Source organism: Emydura macquarii, unplaced genomic scaffold (assembly GCF_026122565.2).
Source record: "Emydura macquarii macquarii isolate MOO-44397 ecotype Brisbane River unplaced genomic scaffold, CSIRO-AGI_Emac_v2 contig_1230, whole genome shotgun sequence".
Taxonomy (NCBI): Eukaryota; Metazoa; Chordata; order Testudines; family Chelidae; genus Emydura; species Emydura macquarii.
In genome coordinates, this window is record NW_027131367.1 from 20,000,001 (window position 1) to 20,015,329 (window position 15,329).

A 15,329-nucleotide genomic window follows, 5' to 3' on the forward strand; every position below is an offset into this window, starting at 1 on the left:
ACCTAAGCTGGCACCTGGTTTGCCAGCGTCACAGTGACTACTGGCTTTGGCGGACTTGCTTTTTGGGTGCCCCAAAAGAGGCCTGATTTCCAGAGGACAGATGTTTAGCACTGTCCTCAAAATATCAGCCTTTTTAAAGAAGTTGGTCACCCAGAATCACTGGTAATTTTGATAATGTTAGTCCTGGCATCTAAATCACACTCTCATTTAAGTTAATAGATTTGTGCTGTTTACTGTGTTAAACCAAAAGGCAGGTGTTTTTGTTACACGTAGATTGTCTGGTCTTAAACTTTCTCGTACCTAATTAAATCTTACATGTATGTGTGTGGGTGCTGGTATTAGCACATACTTCTCACCCCATCAGCACCTACTGCCAATCAGAGGAGCTGAAGCAGTGGCACCAGAGAACAAAGGTGTTGACAGACAGACATACAGACAAAGGAGATATAGGAGGAGGCAAGTCAGAGTGAAGGACTGTATCAAAATTGCAACCTTTGGACGCTCGTGGCAAGGAAGGGAAGAAAAGGCCAATAATTATGGTGGAGCAGTAGTGACTCCATAGTTAAGGTAATGGCAGAATTTGTATTTTATCACCTTAAATTGTTTTTTCTTGTAACTATTACAAGACCATACAAGTACCTAGTGCTTCCCTTTTGCTGTCACTGACACATCTAAGGAGAAGTGAAGGTGGCACCAGGAAAATGGAAAGTTGTAAATTTAAACAAATGGAGTTGTTAACATTCTTAACACAATTTTTATCAGAAACCCTCTCTCTTATGTGAAATAGAAGGTATAATGCAAGGAAATTATACTACTAGGAAAAAAGGGAAGGAGAAGAGGTGAAAGTAGTTCTGGATCATACAAGGCTTACACAGTCCAGTCAAAAGCAAACATGTAACATACCTTAAGAAAAAGGACGGTCTTTAAGGGATGTCTGAAAGATGGCCATAAACAAAACACTGCCATTAAAATTATCAAAGTATTGGAATTTTCCAAGTTGGCTTGGTGCAAATTAGGTTAACACATTCAAAATAACACCATTTTGCTGTTCTGAATGAGGTGCTCACTTTTTTGGAGCCCTTTAACAACAAATCTGTAACTTTTTGGTATTTTGCAGCTCTGATCTTTTGCCTCGTTCAGGTACTAATTACTACAACAGCAACTGCAAATTCTGTGTTTTACGCAGTTTCAGAAGTGACACTGTTTTCCCTATGGAAACGAGTGTGACCCTGTGCTTCAGGCAAAAGGGTCAAAGGGTTTCTCAGTAAGAGTTGTTATGACAGAAGGTTTCAGGTACCCAGGTCCATGAAAGAGGTTTTCACCACTCCTCTGACTCAGAATTAATTGAAGATGAATTACCAACCAAACCAGTTTCCCGACACATTGTAGACACAGTGGTTCTTGCAGAGGCAAGGATCAGAAAATGGAGATTATGATAATGGAAAGATGATGAGAGTTATGTGAAAATGACCCTCAGCAAAGCTTGCGGCTCTGGTCCAGCTCAGTCCTGTGTTGAAGCCAGCATGTTTGGCACAGAAACAGAGCTGCTCCTGCGGATTCTCTGTTTGGGATGTGCAGGACTCTTTCTTTTAAGAAAAGGGTGGGGGAAAAAATCTTTTCACATAGATAATATGCAAAATCACATTAACTTGTAGCCTACATTTGCACACTGATGAGCTATAGCTCAGTGTCTTCATGTAACAGTGATATCTACAAACTGTCGCAACACTCGCAACTAACCTACTTCCACGTACGATCTTATCCACAGATTTTTCTTACGCCAGCTGCATAGGTGTGCCTGCCCTTTAGGTTTCTATAAAAATTTTAAAGTGGAAATAAAGTTGACAAGATCAACCTGACGTGTTTAGGAGCAACTATATAATGTGAAGTGCTGGGTACATGCCTTACTGAGTCATTTCTTGAAATACCTTAAGGGACAAAACTTTCCTCTTCCTGCTTGCAAAGGGACTGACAGAGAAGAGGACTTACGTGTGAAGATTGCATTGAGCTAAGGTGGAAATCTGTTGGTTCACACAACTTCTCCCTGCCTAATCTATATACTTAAACAAATTATGTGAGATTTTCATTCAGTTTTAAAAAGTCTTTAAAACATATAGGGCAAAATCCAGTTTCTGTTAAAGTGAATGGCAAATCTCCCAAGGACTTCAATGGGGTCAGGATTTAACTCTTGAAAATATAATCCAAGTGAAAAATTTGGTAAACTGGAAGATAAGGTTGGTTGATCACTAAAGACGTAACTGAATTTTTAAATTTCCTATATTGGTTTGAAAAAAAAAAAATGTGAGCAATGACAAATCAGGTTATTGTGAATGATAAGTACAAGACATGTTCTGGTTTATCTACTCTTTGTGTATAAAGAAACAAACAGCAATGTATTCCACAAGATGCAAAAATCAATAAATTAAAATTTATTAGTGAGAGACAGCCTTACTTACGACTGACAAATTATCTACTGATGTAAATGCTAAATATATTTTGCAACAAATTATAAAGAAAATATTTTAATTATAATTACTATTACAATACATATTTTATGCTGTTTATCATGTCACTGTATAAGTCAAATGACATAAAATCCAAACTCATACAACACTATATATTTGACATGATTGTTTTAAAACTTTTACATTCTGTTACTCATGGATTAAACAGGACATCAGCAGAGGCAAGGTCCTGGGCCATATATGTCAAAAGAGGTTTTTCCATTGACTTCAGTGGAAACAGCATCAAACCCCAAAATACAAACTGTAATTGGAGTTAAAGCTGTCTCTTGTTAATGAATTTGTATGTCTTACAGAATAATTGCTATTCATTTTCTTATGTATGTAGTGTAGAAGAATGTTAAGTTTGTGATGTGCTTGTAATACGACTGAATTTTTCATTTCATATCTTTTGGTTTACAGTGATGTCTTCGTTGCTCAAGCAATCTTATCTTCCAGCCAGTGAAGATTTTTTCTGGATTAATAATAAATACATACTAAGAAAATATAAAGTTCTGGACAGATATTTACAGATATTGAACTGACCCTCACAACACCTTCCTCACCTTGTCTTTTTATATGTCACTTCTGTGGTGGGTGTTAAGGTTGAGTGTAGAAAATGCCACAGAATTCTAGAAGGCTGAGAACTGAGCTTGACCGAAGAGGGTGGTGCCAGGTGGACCCACTGCCATAGACAGAGAGGGTTGTTGGTAATGTTCCTCTTGGTTTTACTTTGTTTCAGACTCTGATTTACTCAGATTAGAAGTGCATGCCAGAATTTTGAGTGTAAGCTCCTGTCTATGACTTTTCTACTTACTCCATATAAAAAGCTCTGCTAGTTTTGAACCCTGGAATCAATGCTCCGTATGTACAAGTGTGTAGATTCCTATCCCAAGTAGTAAACCTAATAATCTCCAAATCCAAAATCCTCTCCACACTATTGAATTATGCATTGGTTGGGCTCTAGTATCAGCTTCTCTTTTTGCTTGCACATGGTACCAGAAGGACCCTTAAGAAGACCACCTACATTGTCTTCAGTTGTCTTCCTAAATCCCTAGCATCTTAGTCTACTGTATCCTGTGTCCCTCCATTTGTATTGTTAGTTTCTGTGTGACATATAGTAAGTGGAAATTCCCAGCGTTCCTCAGGATATCCTTTGCTTTTCTTGTCAAATCCTTTGTCCTGGAGCCTGGGAGGCAGCAGTAAGTTATGTTCTCGTTCTGGGTCATGGATAGAAATATCCCAGGTTACCTTCTTATACGAATCAAATTCACAGAAAACCCAAAGCTATTGGGCACAGCTATAGTACTGCGGAAGATAATTAAAGTCCTGTAGGGTCTTAGAAAGTTATTAAAATAGAAAATAGTAGAATGAAGTTTAATTGGGATAAATGCAAGAAAAATCTGACACACACGTAAAATGGGAGGAAGTTTAGGTATTAAGGTTCTAGGTTTTCAAAAAAGAAAAAAACTAAAGGATAGTGTAAGAAAGAACTTCAGAGAAGAGGATACTGAGAGTGGTTGGAGTCAGTACATTCATTTATGTTCTCTATGACATGATAATGCCTCTATAAGGACAAATATTCTGTTTAGATGTATGGTTACTGTAGTTAGGGTTTTTCCATTTCTATATCATAGTTCATGACCTTTAAAGGGGAGTTGTGGATAGGGAAGGGATTATTCCTGCTGTATAGCACTATGGACATCTGGGACAACGCATGAAGTTTAGGGTTCCATGATATATAAAAAATTGTTAAAGATAAAATCAGTAGATAATTGGATGAAGTTTAAGAGCTGAATTTATGCATCATTTACAGGAAACATGACTAAGGGGTGACATAATCACTGTTCATAATTACCAGCCAAGAATTAACACACCGTGGATAGGGCAGGACCTAACATGCATAAACAAGCAAGGAAAATTTTAAAATGTATGATGATAACCTTTTTAATAATACCTATCTTGACTGTTAAACATCTGATGTCTCTGTGCAGCATTCTCTGTTATGTTTTAAAAGGGAGACCTTGTTGGTACTTAGCCATAAAAAGTATTCTAACCATGAGGTCAGTTAGACAGTGGAGTGACATCAAGTGTGTCAGTTTGGCAGGTCAGAGTGCAGCTAGTGCTGAGAGAGAGTCTGTGGAAACTTCAACTCCCTTCTGTGATCATGGAGCGGGATAGACATGTAGCAGGTGCCCAACTTGATCTTGTCTACAAGAGTGGCCAGTACCAGAAATCCCACACTAGGCAGCTACGGCATAATCTGCCCCCATGAAAGCTCATCCGAATCCCCAATAGAGTTGATTCAAACCCTGAAGCAGGAGGGTTCGCATATCTTCCAAAATCTGTTAGCAAAGAGTTCCACAGTCTAATTATGCAGTATGGGGAAAAGTATTTCCTTTTATCAGTTTTGATTGTCCCAGCTTTCAAATTTCATTGACTGTCCCTTGGTCTTGCATTATGACACAGGGCAAACAGAAGTTCTCTGTATCAGTCTAGACTGTCTCTAGACCATCCATTATCTTTTATAATTTTGTAATGTCCCTGCTTATTTCTCTCCTTTCTAAAGCAAACAATCTCAGTCTTTTCAATCTCTCTTAATATGTGAATTTTTCCAAGCACTTAATTTTTCTTGCCACTGTTTTGTGAACCCCCTTGAATTCTGCAATATCCCTTTTGGGATGAGATGACCCATACTGCACACAGTATTCCAAATGAGGGGGAACCATTATGGGATGGAAAACAGTGCATTATGGGAAGTTGACCCTATGCTCCCTGCGTGACTCGTTTTGGCTCCATCAGGCATTGCAAAACCTTTCCAAAACACCCTGCTCTGGATGGTGACGAGTTGCACAGTGGGATACCCACTCGTAGTGCACTGCATTGATACAACATCTGGTGAGGATGTGCACCACCGACACAAGGAGCATAATTTTGTAGTGTAGATAGATGTGGCCATAGTCGAAGAGTCCTTGGTGAGAGGTTAGGGCTTGTCTACATTTAAAATGCTAGGGCAGTACAGCTGTTCCGCTACAGGTTGGCTGCTGTAGGACTTCAGTGTAGACACTACTTACACTGACGGGAGAGCTTCTCCCAGGAGTGTAAGTAATCCACCTCCCTGAGAGGCGGTAACTGGGTCTACACCAAGAGTTAGGTCAGTATAGCTATGCTTCTCAAGGGTGTGAAAAATCCAATGTAAATTCTTAGTGTAGACTAGAGTTAGTGTCTCAGGCCTTGTCTCTACACTTAAGTTTTGCTGCTTTAGCTGGCCTCATTAAACCCTGCTTTTGCAGATGCAGTTATATGAGTATAAAAGTGCTTATATCGGAAGAGCTTATTCTGGTTTGAAACAAATGCATTTATGAGTGTGATGCACTTCCTTGCGTTAACTTGCATCAAGCTCAGTTAAATAGGCTCTGTCACTTGAAGTCCATAGTACAAACATACCTCATCATGCATGATATTAGGTGGTGCCCTCTGAATTCATCAAGTGCTGATCAAGAAAGTTAGCACCATCCAAGGACTGCAGGAAATTACTACCTTCCTAAGACAGCTGCAATACAATATGGAGAGAGGTGGACCCAAATTTAGAGGCCTACATTTTTGCTCCCTACCTGACCTTGGTGAGGGACTATGCTACCTGGAGCTTATGGAGGCACCCTTCTCTCATGGTGCTTCTTGCTTCTTTCTCAAAGCACACCAATGAAATTGCATCCTGTCTTTGGTTTTTGTGACAGCAGAAGGTTTATTTGTTAAATTTTAACGTGTGCAAAAAATGTAAGGTAAAATGTGCGCTGTTTTGCCCTCCTTAGAGAAAATCTCCTAGAGAGAAGCAATTACCTCCCAAAGGAGAAGTCAGTCTAAAAGTCTACATTGGGTTTTGTGTTTAAAGCAGGATTCCTGATTTTCCTTATTAAGTAACTTATATCAAACCTCTCATTATTTTGTCTCTAATCACCCTGTGTATTTACTGAGAACGGCCACCTTATAAGAGTGTCCTCTTGTTCCTTAATACAAATCATAAAGCTTCTAGAAATTCTTCAATGTTTATGCAATTAATGCTATCTGCATTCTTTGTCAACTACTGTAAATAATAAAATACACTCCAGCCAAAGCCCTTGATAGAGTTACAGTTTGGGGTGTGTGTGAGCTCAGTGTAAATTATTCTCTGCCTTAATTTACAGATGTCCACTTGGACACTTTTTCAGCAGAATCAAGTAAGTGTGAAATGACTGTCGTCTATGAAGAGCAAAGATTTAAAAATGCAGTGTTATTAAATAACCGGAAGCCAGTGTTGAGGAACCATTGATTCATTTTGCTACCTTGAATATGGACAATTTAGGAATGTGAATGAAAGGCTCCCTGGGAGCCAAAAGAAACATTTTAGATGGTAGTTGGGAACAGAGAAGTCTTTTAAAACAGAGGGCATTATGAAAGGAGGATATACCTAGAAGTTCCATTTAGGAATTTTTTCAACACCAAACGTGGCAAGGTTTCTGTATGCTCACACAACCAGACATATCTTTATCTTCTTGGGGAGAGAGGATCCATTCTAGGTTCTGCTTGCACTGACTGCTTATTGCACTCAGGGTTGCATTAAAAAAATCTGTTAGGATCCCCGCAGCACTGTTCAACAGGGTAGCACTATTAGGGGAGCATAGAGACACTGGGACTCTGGAACTGGGCACTTCCAGTTCTCTGTCATGTAGAACAATACACTTAATACAGCCCCCTTTCCTATCAGCCATACTCCTGTCCAGGCCTGCACACATCACTGTGTCCCTTTCCCTTCACTGTCTATGCAAAACCCTGCTCTTTCTCCCTGCCCCTTCTCTGCACCTCTGATGATGCAAAGCCATCATAAACCCAGTTTAACTGAACAATACACTCTGTGAATCTGCCCAGTGAATTTGTCCCTAAAAGTTAAAATAGAAAATTGATTTCAGGTTGATACTACAAATCTGCAGAATATTAGCACTTGTACATGATAGTATTTCCTTTCAGTTCCTTGTTTTGGAGTTCATATATGACATCTTTAGTCATTTGAAAAACAGACATTTCCAGACAAAGCCTTCATTAAAGTGGGGTTAAGATTCGAAAATATGTATAAGTAATTTAAGGGTAAAAAACATTACGGGGGTGTTGTAACTATCCCAAAATCAAGCATTACAGAGCCAGAAAATTCAAAGTTAAGGTTTCATTTAAAAGAAATCCAAGCTGTTAAGATATGGGAATGCACATTTAAGACACCTGAACATCCTTATCTCTGCCCTGTAGTGACATCAGGAGGGGGAAGGAATTAAAACAAAAAAAACAACAAAAATCATATATCTTTAAGAATCTGATTAATCTAATCTGAGCACAAACATACATTAATTGGAATTGTATGGTTTTGAATTGTGTCAATGCAGGAGAGAGCTAAGGTTGTTTGGGTGTCCTAAGTGCACATTTCCAAATCTAATGTGGAATTTCTTTAATTTTAACCTTTAACTTCATTGTCGTGGCTCTGTAATGCTTGTGTTTGAAATAATTACACCATCCCTGAAATGTTTTATGCCCTTGAATTACTGATATGGCACTATGCAGTGTAGTTGTGTCAGTGTCGGTCCCAGGATACTAGAGAGACAAGGGTGATAATATTTTTTATTGGACCAACTTCTGTTGGTGAGACAGACAAGCTTTCCAGACACACACAGCTCTTCTTGAAGTCTGGGAAAGGTATTCCCAGCATGACAGCAAAATGCAAGGTGTAACAGGTTGTTTAGCTTAAATAGTTAGCAAATAATGTAAGGGACCATTCAAGGTAGAGTGGGCCATTAACACCTCTGCAGTTCTAGAACAAAAAGAGGCATTAGTGGATTACAGATTGTTGTAATAAACAAAAAATCCAGCGTCTTTGTTCAGTTCATGATTGTTAGTGTCTAGCAGAGTAATAAATGTAAGCTCCCAGGTAGTCTTTTGAAAGTGTTTTGCAGGTTTCCTTTGAGGATGACTGATAGGTCAGTGATCACTTCGTGAAAAGTGTTCACTCACAGATGACAGGGTGTTTTTGTCTTTTATCATTTTCCTCTGTGAGTTCATTCAAGCGTGTAATGGTTGTCTGGTGTCACCAACATAGTTGTTTTTAAGGCGTTTAGTGCACTGGATGAGGTACCCCACATGTTGTGCTAGGCATGTGTAGGACCATGGAGCTTGAAAGGTGTTTTGTGTGGGTATTGAGCATTGTAGCAGTGGAGATACGTCTGCGGGTTTTGCATCTGTTCTGGCAGGATTTGGTGCTGCTGTGAGTTGATGTGCCCTGCTCTGTGTGGAGTTTGCTTCTGGTGATGATCTGGCAGAGGTTGGAACCTTGTTTGAAGGCCAGAAGTGGGTGTTCAGGAAAGATTTCTTTCAGGATGGGGTCCCCATTGTAGTTGTTTGATGATAGCTCATATGGGTTCCAGTGTGGGGTGGTAGGTGACAACTAGGGATGTGTGGTCAGAAAGGTTTTATTTCTGTATTGAAGCAGGTTCTCCTAGGGTATTTGGGTGACCCATTCCATGATGCGATGTCGTTCTCTGATGGAGTGTCCTTGTTTGGTGAAAGAGGTTTTAAGTGTGTTAAGATGTGTATCCCGGACTTTCTCCTCTGAGCATGTTCTGTGGTATCTGAGTGCCTGGCTGTAGAGAACAGATTTCTTGGTGTGTTTGGGGTGGTTACTGGATCTGTGAAGGTAGATCTGGTGATCTGTGGGTTTCTAGGATATGGTTGTCTGTAGGGTTCTATTGTTGAAGCTGATCATAGTATCCAGGAAGCTGATGCGAGAGTGGGGGTGTTCCACCGAGAGTTTAATGGATTATGATTTAATGATTGTTGGAATTGTGGTGGAAATCTAGGAGGGACTTTAAGCCATCTCTCCAGAGGATGAAAATATTATCCATGTATCACATGTATAAGTTTGGTTTTGTGGTGCATTTGTCCAGAAATTCTTCTTCAAGGTGGCCCATGAAGAGGTTGGCATATTGGAGAGCCACCCATAGTTGTTCCCATTGTTTGGACAAAGTTTGTTGTTGAATGTAAAGTAGTTATGGGTGAGGATGAAATGGATGTGTTTGGCCTGGATATCTGAATGTCGTCCATTGTCTTGTAAATATATGAGGCAGAAAGCTAATCCATCATTGTGAGGGATGTTGGTGTATAGGGAAGTGATATCTAAGGTGATGAGGACGGTGTTCTGAGGGAGGAAGTTAATGTGGAGTTTGTGGAGGAAGTCAGTTGAGTCCTGGAGGAAACTGCCCATTGTGATATGATACTGTCAATCTTAACTCCATTTTAGCATTGTTTTTTGTCTGGAAGTTGCTGTAGAGTACATACCAGCATGTACAAGGAGGAACAATAGCTGTAATACTTGTATAGATTCTTTCATGCACAGATCTCAAGTGCTTTACAGTGGTTACTGGACCTCTCAACACTCATGGTAGAGTTTTGTGATGTGCATTTTACAGATGGGGAGAAATGAAGGTGCAGAGATGCAAAATGATGTACCCAAAGTCATATAGTGAGTTGGGGAGAGTTAGGGGAGGAATTCCAAATCTGTTCCTCTTCTCTTGCCAGTAGCATTGTGTGCTAATGCTAATGTGAAATACATTTCCCTTTTCTTACAGTTTGTTTTGTTTGTTTTTGTTTGTTTGTTTGTTTTTGGGGGAGGGGGTTGTTCTGGTTAATTCCAGATGCTCTCAGAACAGGATATTTTGTTGCCCACAAAAATTTTATTTTCTGTTCATTGTCTCCCAGGTAAACGCAAAGCATTGAAGTTGAATTTTGCAAACCCACCTTTCAAATCCACAGCAAGATTTACTCTCAATACGTCTGGCGTTCCTTTCCAAAATCCTCACATGTGAGTATAAAATCCAGGCTCCATTGATAAAACAATACTGAAATGATTCTGCTAATATGTGATGCTATTTTAAAAGCCAGTTTCACTGTTTCAGTTATATTGTAGGCTGTTCAAAAAACTGCTAGTTCGAATCAGTGTAGAAAGGTTTGGTTTAATTATTTTTAATAAATTAGAAAAAGGATAAGTTAGGACTCTTCCTGTCTTAAATTGGGGCTAACGCCTTTCAGGTTTGGACAGAGAGCTGCCAATTAAATTGTAGCTGATACACAAGCAGGCTTCACCTATAACTAATTTCCAGTTCTGTTCACTGTCATTTTTCTGCCTCGCTATTCAGTGCTTATTGCTTTTCATTAAAGACAAGTTCTTGTTCCTGTGTTTACTTGTGAAAGATACATAAATGTGATTTAGCACTAAAATGAAAAGCAGTTGACTGAAGAATGTAATTTTACAAAAATCCGTATCTTGCGGAGTTACTTAGTGACTAGATCTCACTGAATTTCCAAGCAAGATAGTCAGAGATAGTTTTATGTAAAGGTTGAATGTAAGTGGAGAACAGAGCTACTTCTGACATTAAACATGATAAAATGTCACAGAAAATATGAGCTTTGTATCCTCAGATCCACCAATCTAGATTGATGGGTGCCCCACCCATAACCTGTAAGTGTGGCAGAAATCAGCTAGTGTACACAGATGTCCCTAATTTTTCCTCTTCAGGTGTCTTTACCAGATATCAAGAGTTTTGCCAAAGGCAAATCTCAGACATTGTCCCTGAACTTTTCCCAGCTGTCTGTGGTGCTTCTGGACTCTTTGGTGGCGTTTTTGTTTTTAGTATGCTTCTGCTTTGCATGTTGCTGCACCCTCCCTTTAGCTCAGTGCCTTCTACTTCCCCACAGTATACGCTCCTTGAGGTCTGTTCCTGTCTCTGGTAGCTCCCTCTGCTTTGGACCTTTTTGATCAAGTGTTTTCAGCTGAGTTAGGAACATATTTCTGAAACCCAAGTAGATAGTGCTGGTAGGTACAAAATACAGAAACTTCCTGTGAGCACTTCAGCAGGTCTCAGGGTCATCATCCTCCCGGAACCAGGACTGCGGTTTCCAACTCTCTTTTCCTTAAAATGCTGTACACTTAGGGGTCATTCTCTCTCTCCCTCTTTAAAACACAAACAAATTGTCTCATTTGCTGCAGGATTCCAGAATTTTCCACTGTCAGTCTCTTTGTCTTCCTCTCCCATGACTTTCCACAGGAAACTACCTTGGAGCCTTTCCTTTTTTCAGGCCCCCGTCTCCACCCTGCTTCATGAGGGGTTCAGTCTATGCTAATGGGTTTACCCCGTTCGTCGTCTTTATTGACTTGCCTTCACAGTGTATCTACCTCCATTGGTGTCTGTCTCGGATCCTGTCTGGATAATAGTGGTTCCTGCCTAGCATGGAAGAATCATCTGCTGGAAGCAGTGACATCTTAAATTCCATATTTATGCAAGTGACTCTGGTAATGTTGCTCTTCAGTAAGCACTACTCTGATGATGTGGGAGTTGCAGTTGTGAAGGGGGCTAGAGAACAGGATGTTCTCAAGAATAATTGGTTCTCTGGAGCACAGTGAATTTGGATTTGTTCTGGGTCAGCCACAGTGTTAAACTAACAGAAGGTGACGACGGTATGATGTGTTTGCATGAAAATGCTCCTGGAGGATAAACCGTGTAATGGCTTTTCTGTGTGAAGTGTAGATTAGCTCATTTCTATGGCCTCAGAGAGGTGTGTGACCTGCCTTTTTTTAGATTGTGTGGTCTGGATTGTTTCTTGCTGTGGGAGGCCTGGACAAGCTCAGAGAACATCTGTTTTTTTATCCTTGTGCTCTTTATGGTTGTCTTTTCTAAGTTCTCTTTTTCAAAGACAACACTCTTATCTTTTGATCGTACTCCTTGCCCAGTTCCACAGGCCCAAGCTCCGGTAGGTGTTGGTGTGCTGCAGCTTGTGACTCTGAATTTGCTTTCCTCTCTGCAGAGGCCTCTCCGGTCCCTGAGAGGGGTTGGATTTGCTTTTTCTCTTTTGATGGGAAACATTTCTGGATGATTGATTTGGATTGGATATTTCAGACCATCTGGCTCCTACTTTTCAAGGGCCATTCTGACCAAGATTGTTTTCTATTTATTAGGTTGCTGCTTCTTCTTCAAGCCTTGTGGATTGAGTAGTGCTGGGTTTTTTGGGTGCTGTTTTTGGTTTCATGTGCCAGTGCTGGCTCAGCACAGTACTGCTGACTTCCCCTTTCTTGATGGTTTTTGCTATCTAGATCCCATTGGTCCAGATGGGTGGATCTGAAGATACAGAGAGGTTAATTTCTCATATGAAATTTAGGTTTCTGTGACTTGGATCCACCAATCCGGAGGCTGTCCCCTTGTATCTGCCTCCAAAAGGGCAGAATTTGCTGTTGTCAAATTATTCTTTTACCTTGTTTGAACTCTGGAAATAATTTACGGGAAGCTGAGAGGAAGCAGTTAATAGTGACCAACAGGTGCCACAAAATATAATCGCCTATTAGCTGTACTCTGCTTGATTGACAGGTTGTGATCGGGGAACTGATCAGGCTGGATTGGTGGATTTTAAGGTAAGAAATTGTGGTTTCTTATTATGTAAATGGAGAGAAGGGTAATGAATGGGGTTTTCTGTTCTGTTGAGGCTTTTGTCAGGAGGAAGTGTCCGTATAAATTCTGCTACTGAAACTAAGACACCACTACAGAAGAGGTGACCAGAGTGTATTCCACAGCCCAATTGTATCCTTCAGCTTTTCACAGTGTAGCCTGAAGTCACCCTTCTGTTTAATGCAGAAGAGCACCATCCAAAGACCACAGTTCTCAACAATCAATGCTCCATATTGAGCCAAATGTTCTGACAGCTTGTTGAAAAAAAAAGAAACGATTGGAGAACGGTGTGAAAAAATAGCATCAGAGATAACCTTGAGCTAGGAGCAGGGTTTTTAGCATCTATGATTCTGTGAGGCAGAGCAGGAGCGATGTGCATTGGCTGAATGGTCCCAGAGGGTGGGAAAGATCAGGACTAAACCAGCAGGAAGTGCTTCAGGTTGAGATTTAAGGTACGTAGGGAAGCTTCCATAGCAACAGCTGTGTTGTGCCTGGCTCAGTTCACTGTGACTAGCCAATCATTTCTTTTAACAGTAAATAAATCTCTCTTTTTTAAGAAAGTAGATTTTTGGGGGCAGCTTCAGTATGTGAGCTGGGTAACATGTTCAATGTATGACCTGGGGTAACGTTTTCAAAAGCACCCAAGTCCCATTTGAAAATGGGACTTTGCATCAGATTTTTAGAGGTATTTAGGTGCCTACCTACATTTAAAAATATGGGCCGTAGGCATTGAGGAGCCTAAGCTCTCTCGTCAGTGATAGAGGGATCACACGCTCACCTCCCAGCCCACTGGGGCAGTCAGTCAGATATTCCTGCAGAAGTTATGTTGCATTACAGGTGACTGGAAAGTTGAGAGAAGAGGATGTTGATTAACCAAATACCCTGTGCACCTGCTCAGTGCAGAAAATGGGGGTGACATCTGCTGGAGTCAGTGGCAAACTCCCATTCAGCGGGGCCAGCATTTCACCCTAAACATTTTCTAAACTTGTGGTAAATCTGTTCAGATCTGGGGGGAGCTAGAATCACCTTTAAATAGGAGCCTGACTCAGAGGTGGCTTGGACTGAGATTACAAACGGGTGTATTTCCAAATAAATCCCTAACAGGTTTGGAGCTTGGCTCCCTGAACACCCCTTCCTACGTGATCCCATGGGGCAACACCACCTTAATACAGTCAGCAGAGGGAGGGGAGGAGTCATCCTCTCTGGACCTCACTTGGGCTGACAGAACCTGGACTGTAACTTGAGGGCGGAGTATACAGCTCATCTGAAATGTCAGGCTCCTGTTGAATGGGTGGCTGCAGCAGGGGGCTGTGTTTTGAGGTGTCTGTGTGTGGATTGGGTTGTTCTTCCATGGGACAGGCATTTGTACTGTGGATTTTGTCTTTAAAAGTTTTCTTCCTCTGAATAAAGGGCCTGTAGCTGCTAGGCTTGAGTGCTTCTGAGAAATCAAGTTAATTGCCCTTGTTCTGGGTGACGTTGGTGTGGCTCCTTTCTGGGACGGGCCAGCCTGGGAGGGGTCAGTGTGAAGCATCGAATGGAAAGGATTAGAGTGGAGGATTGTAGGGTGAAGATGGATTCTAGTTCTTACTACTGCACGAGGCTATCGGATCATGAGCATAACCACTTAATGGAGCCTAAAAAGAACGGGCAGTTCGTTTAGCCCCAACTGTGGCTATGATTACAGTGTCTATGTTATGATGGACAGTCTGGTATAGCATGGTGCTTTTCTCCTGCATAACTGTACATCACTTGGCCCTGTCGTCATGAGAATTCTATAGCGCAAAGGCAGAGAAATCCCATAATATGCTGTTGTTGTAATGAGCTTTAAAAATACTGCCTCTGTTCAAGTGATTTATGCAGATGAAAAACAAAATCCATAGTAGTTACATTACGCAAGGTGCAAGGTCTATGCAGTGTTTCTGATCAGCTAATTAATCTGCCTCTCGGAAACAAAATTCTTGTTTAGAAAGACAGTATTTATGTAGCTAGCCAAGGCCCTGATTCAGGAATGTACTTAAACACTTGCATAAGTCTATATACCACTTAAGCATGTGCTTAAAGTTCCATTGAAGTCAATAGGATTTAAGCACAGGCTGCCCAGGATGGGGGCCTTATGAAAGTGGGTATTAGGAAGGAGATCTGTGGGGCAATACACAACTGTTTCATAGTCACACTTTTTATTAAGGTTGCATTTATAGTTTAGAAAAGGTTAATGAATGATTAACAGATATATACGTTACAGACATTTGTAGTATGTGTTACTGATGATTATAAACATTGGTGTTAGAAATGGTTATTAGCCATGGTTATAAATAAG

The 15,329-nt window shown here is 40.6% G+C and overlaps 1 protein-coding gene across 9 annotated transcripts in view; it reads left to right on the forward strand.

Moving 5' to 3' along the window:
* The window catches only part of MAP2K4 (mitogen-activated protein kinase kinase 4), a 133,820-nt gene that overhangs the window by 43,177 nt on the left and 75,314 nt on the right, over positions 1-15,329 (forward strand). For 7 of the 9 annotated variants that reach the window (XM_067547727.1, XM_067547729.1, XM_067547725.1 and 4 more), the window contains one exon: positions 10,275-10,377. In XM_067547727.1, coding sequence (XP_067403828.1) covers positions 10,275-10,377 — 103 coding nt within the window. Of the gene's footprint in view, positions 1-6,685; positions 6,719-10,274; positions 10,378-15,329 lie in introns of all 9 variants that reach the window. The other 2 variants (XM_067547721.1, XM_067547724.1) reach the window with 1 other exon arrangement.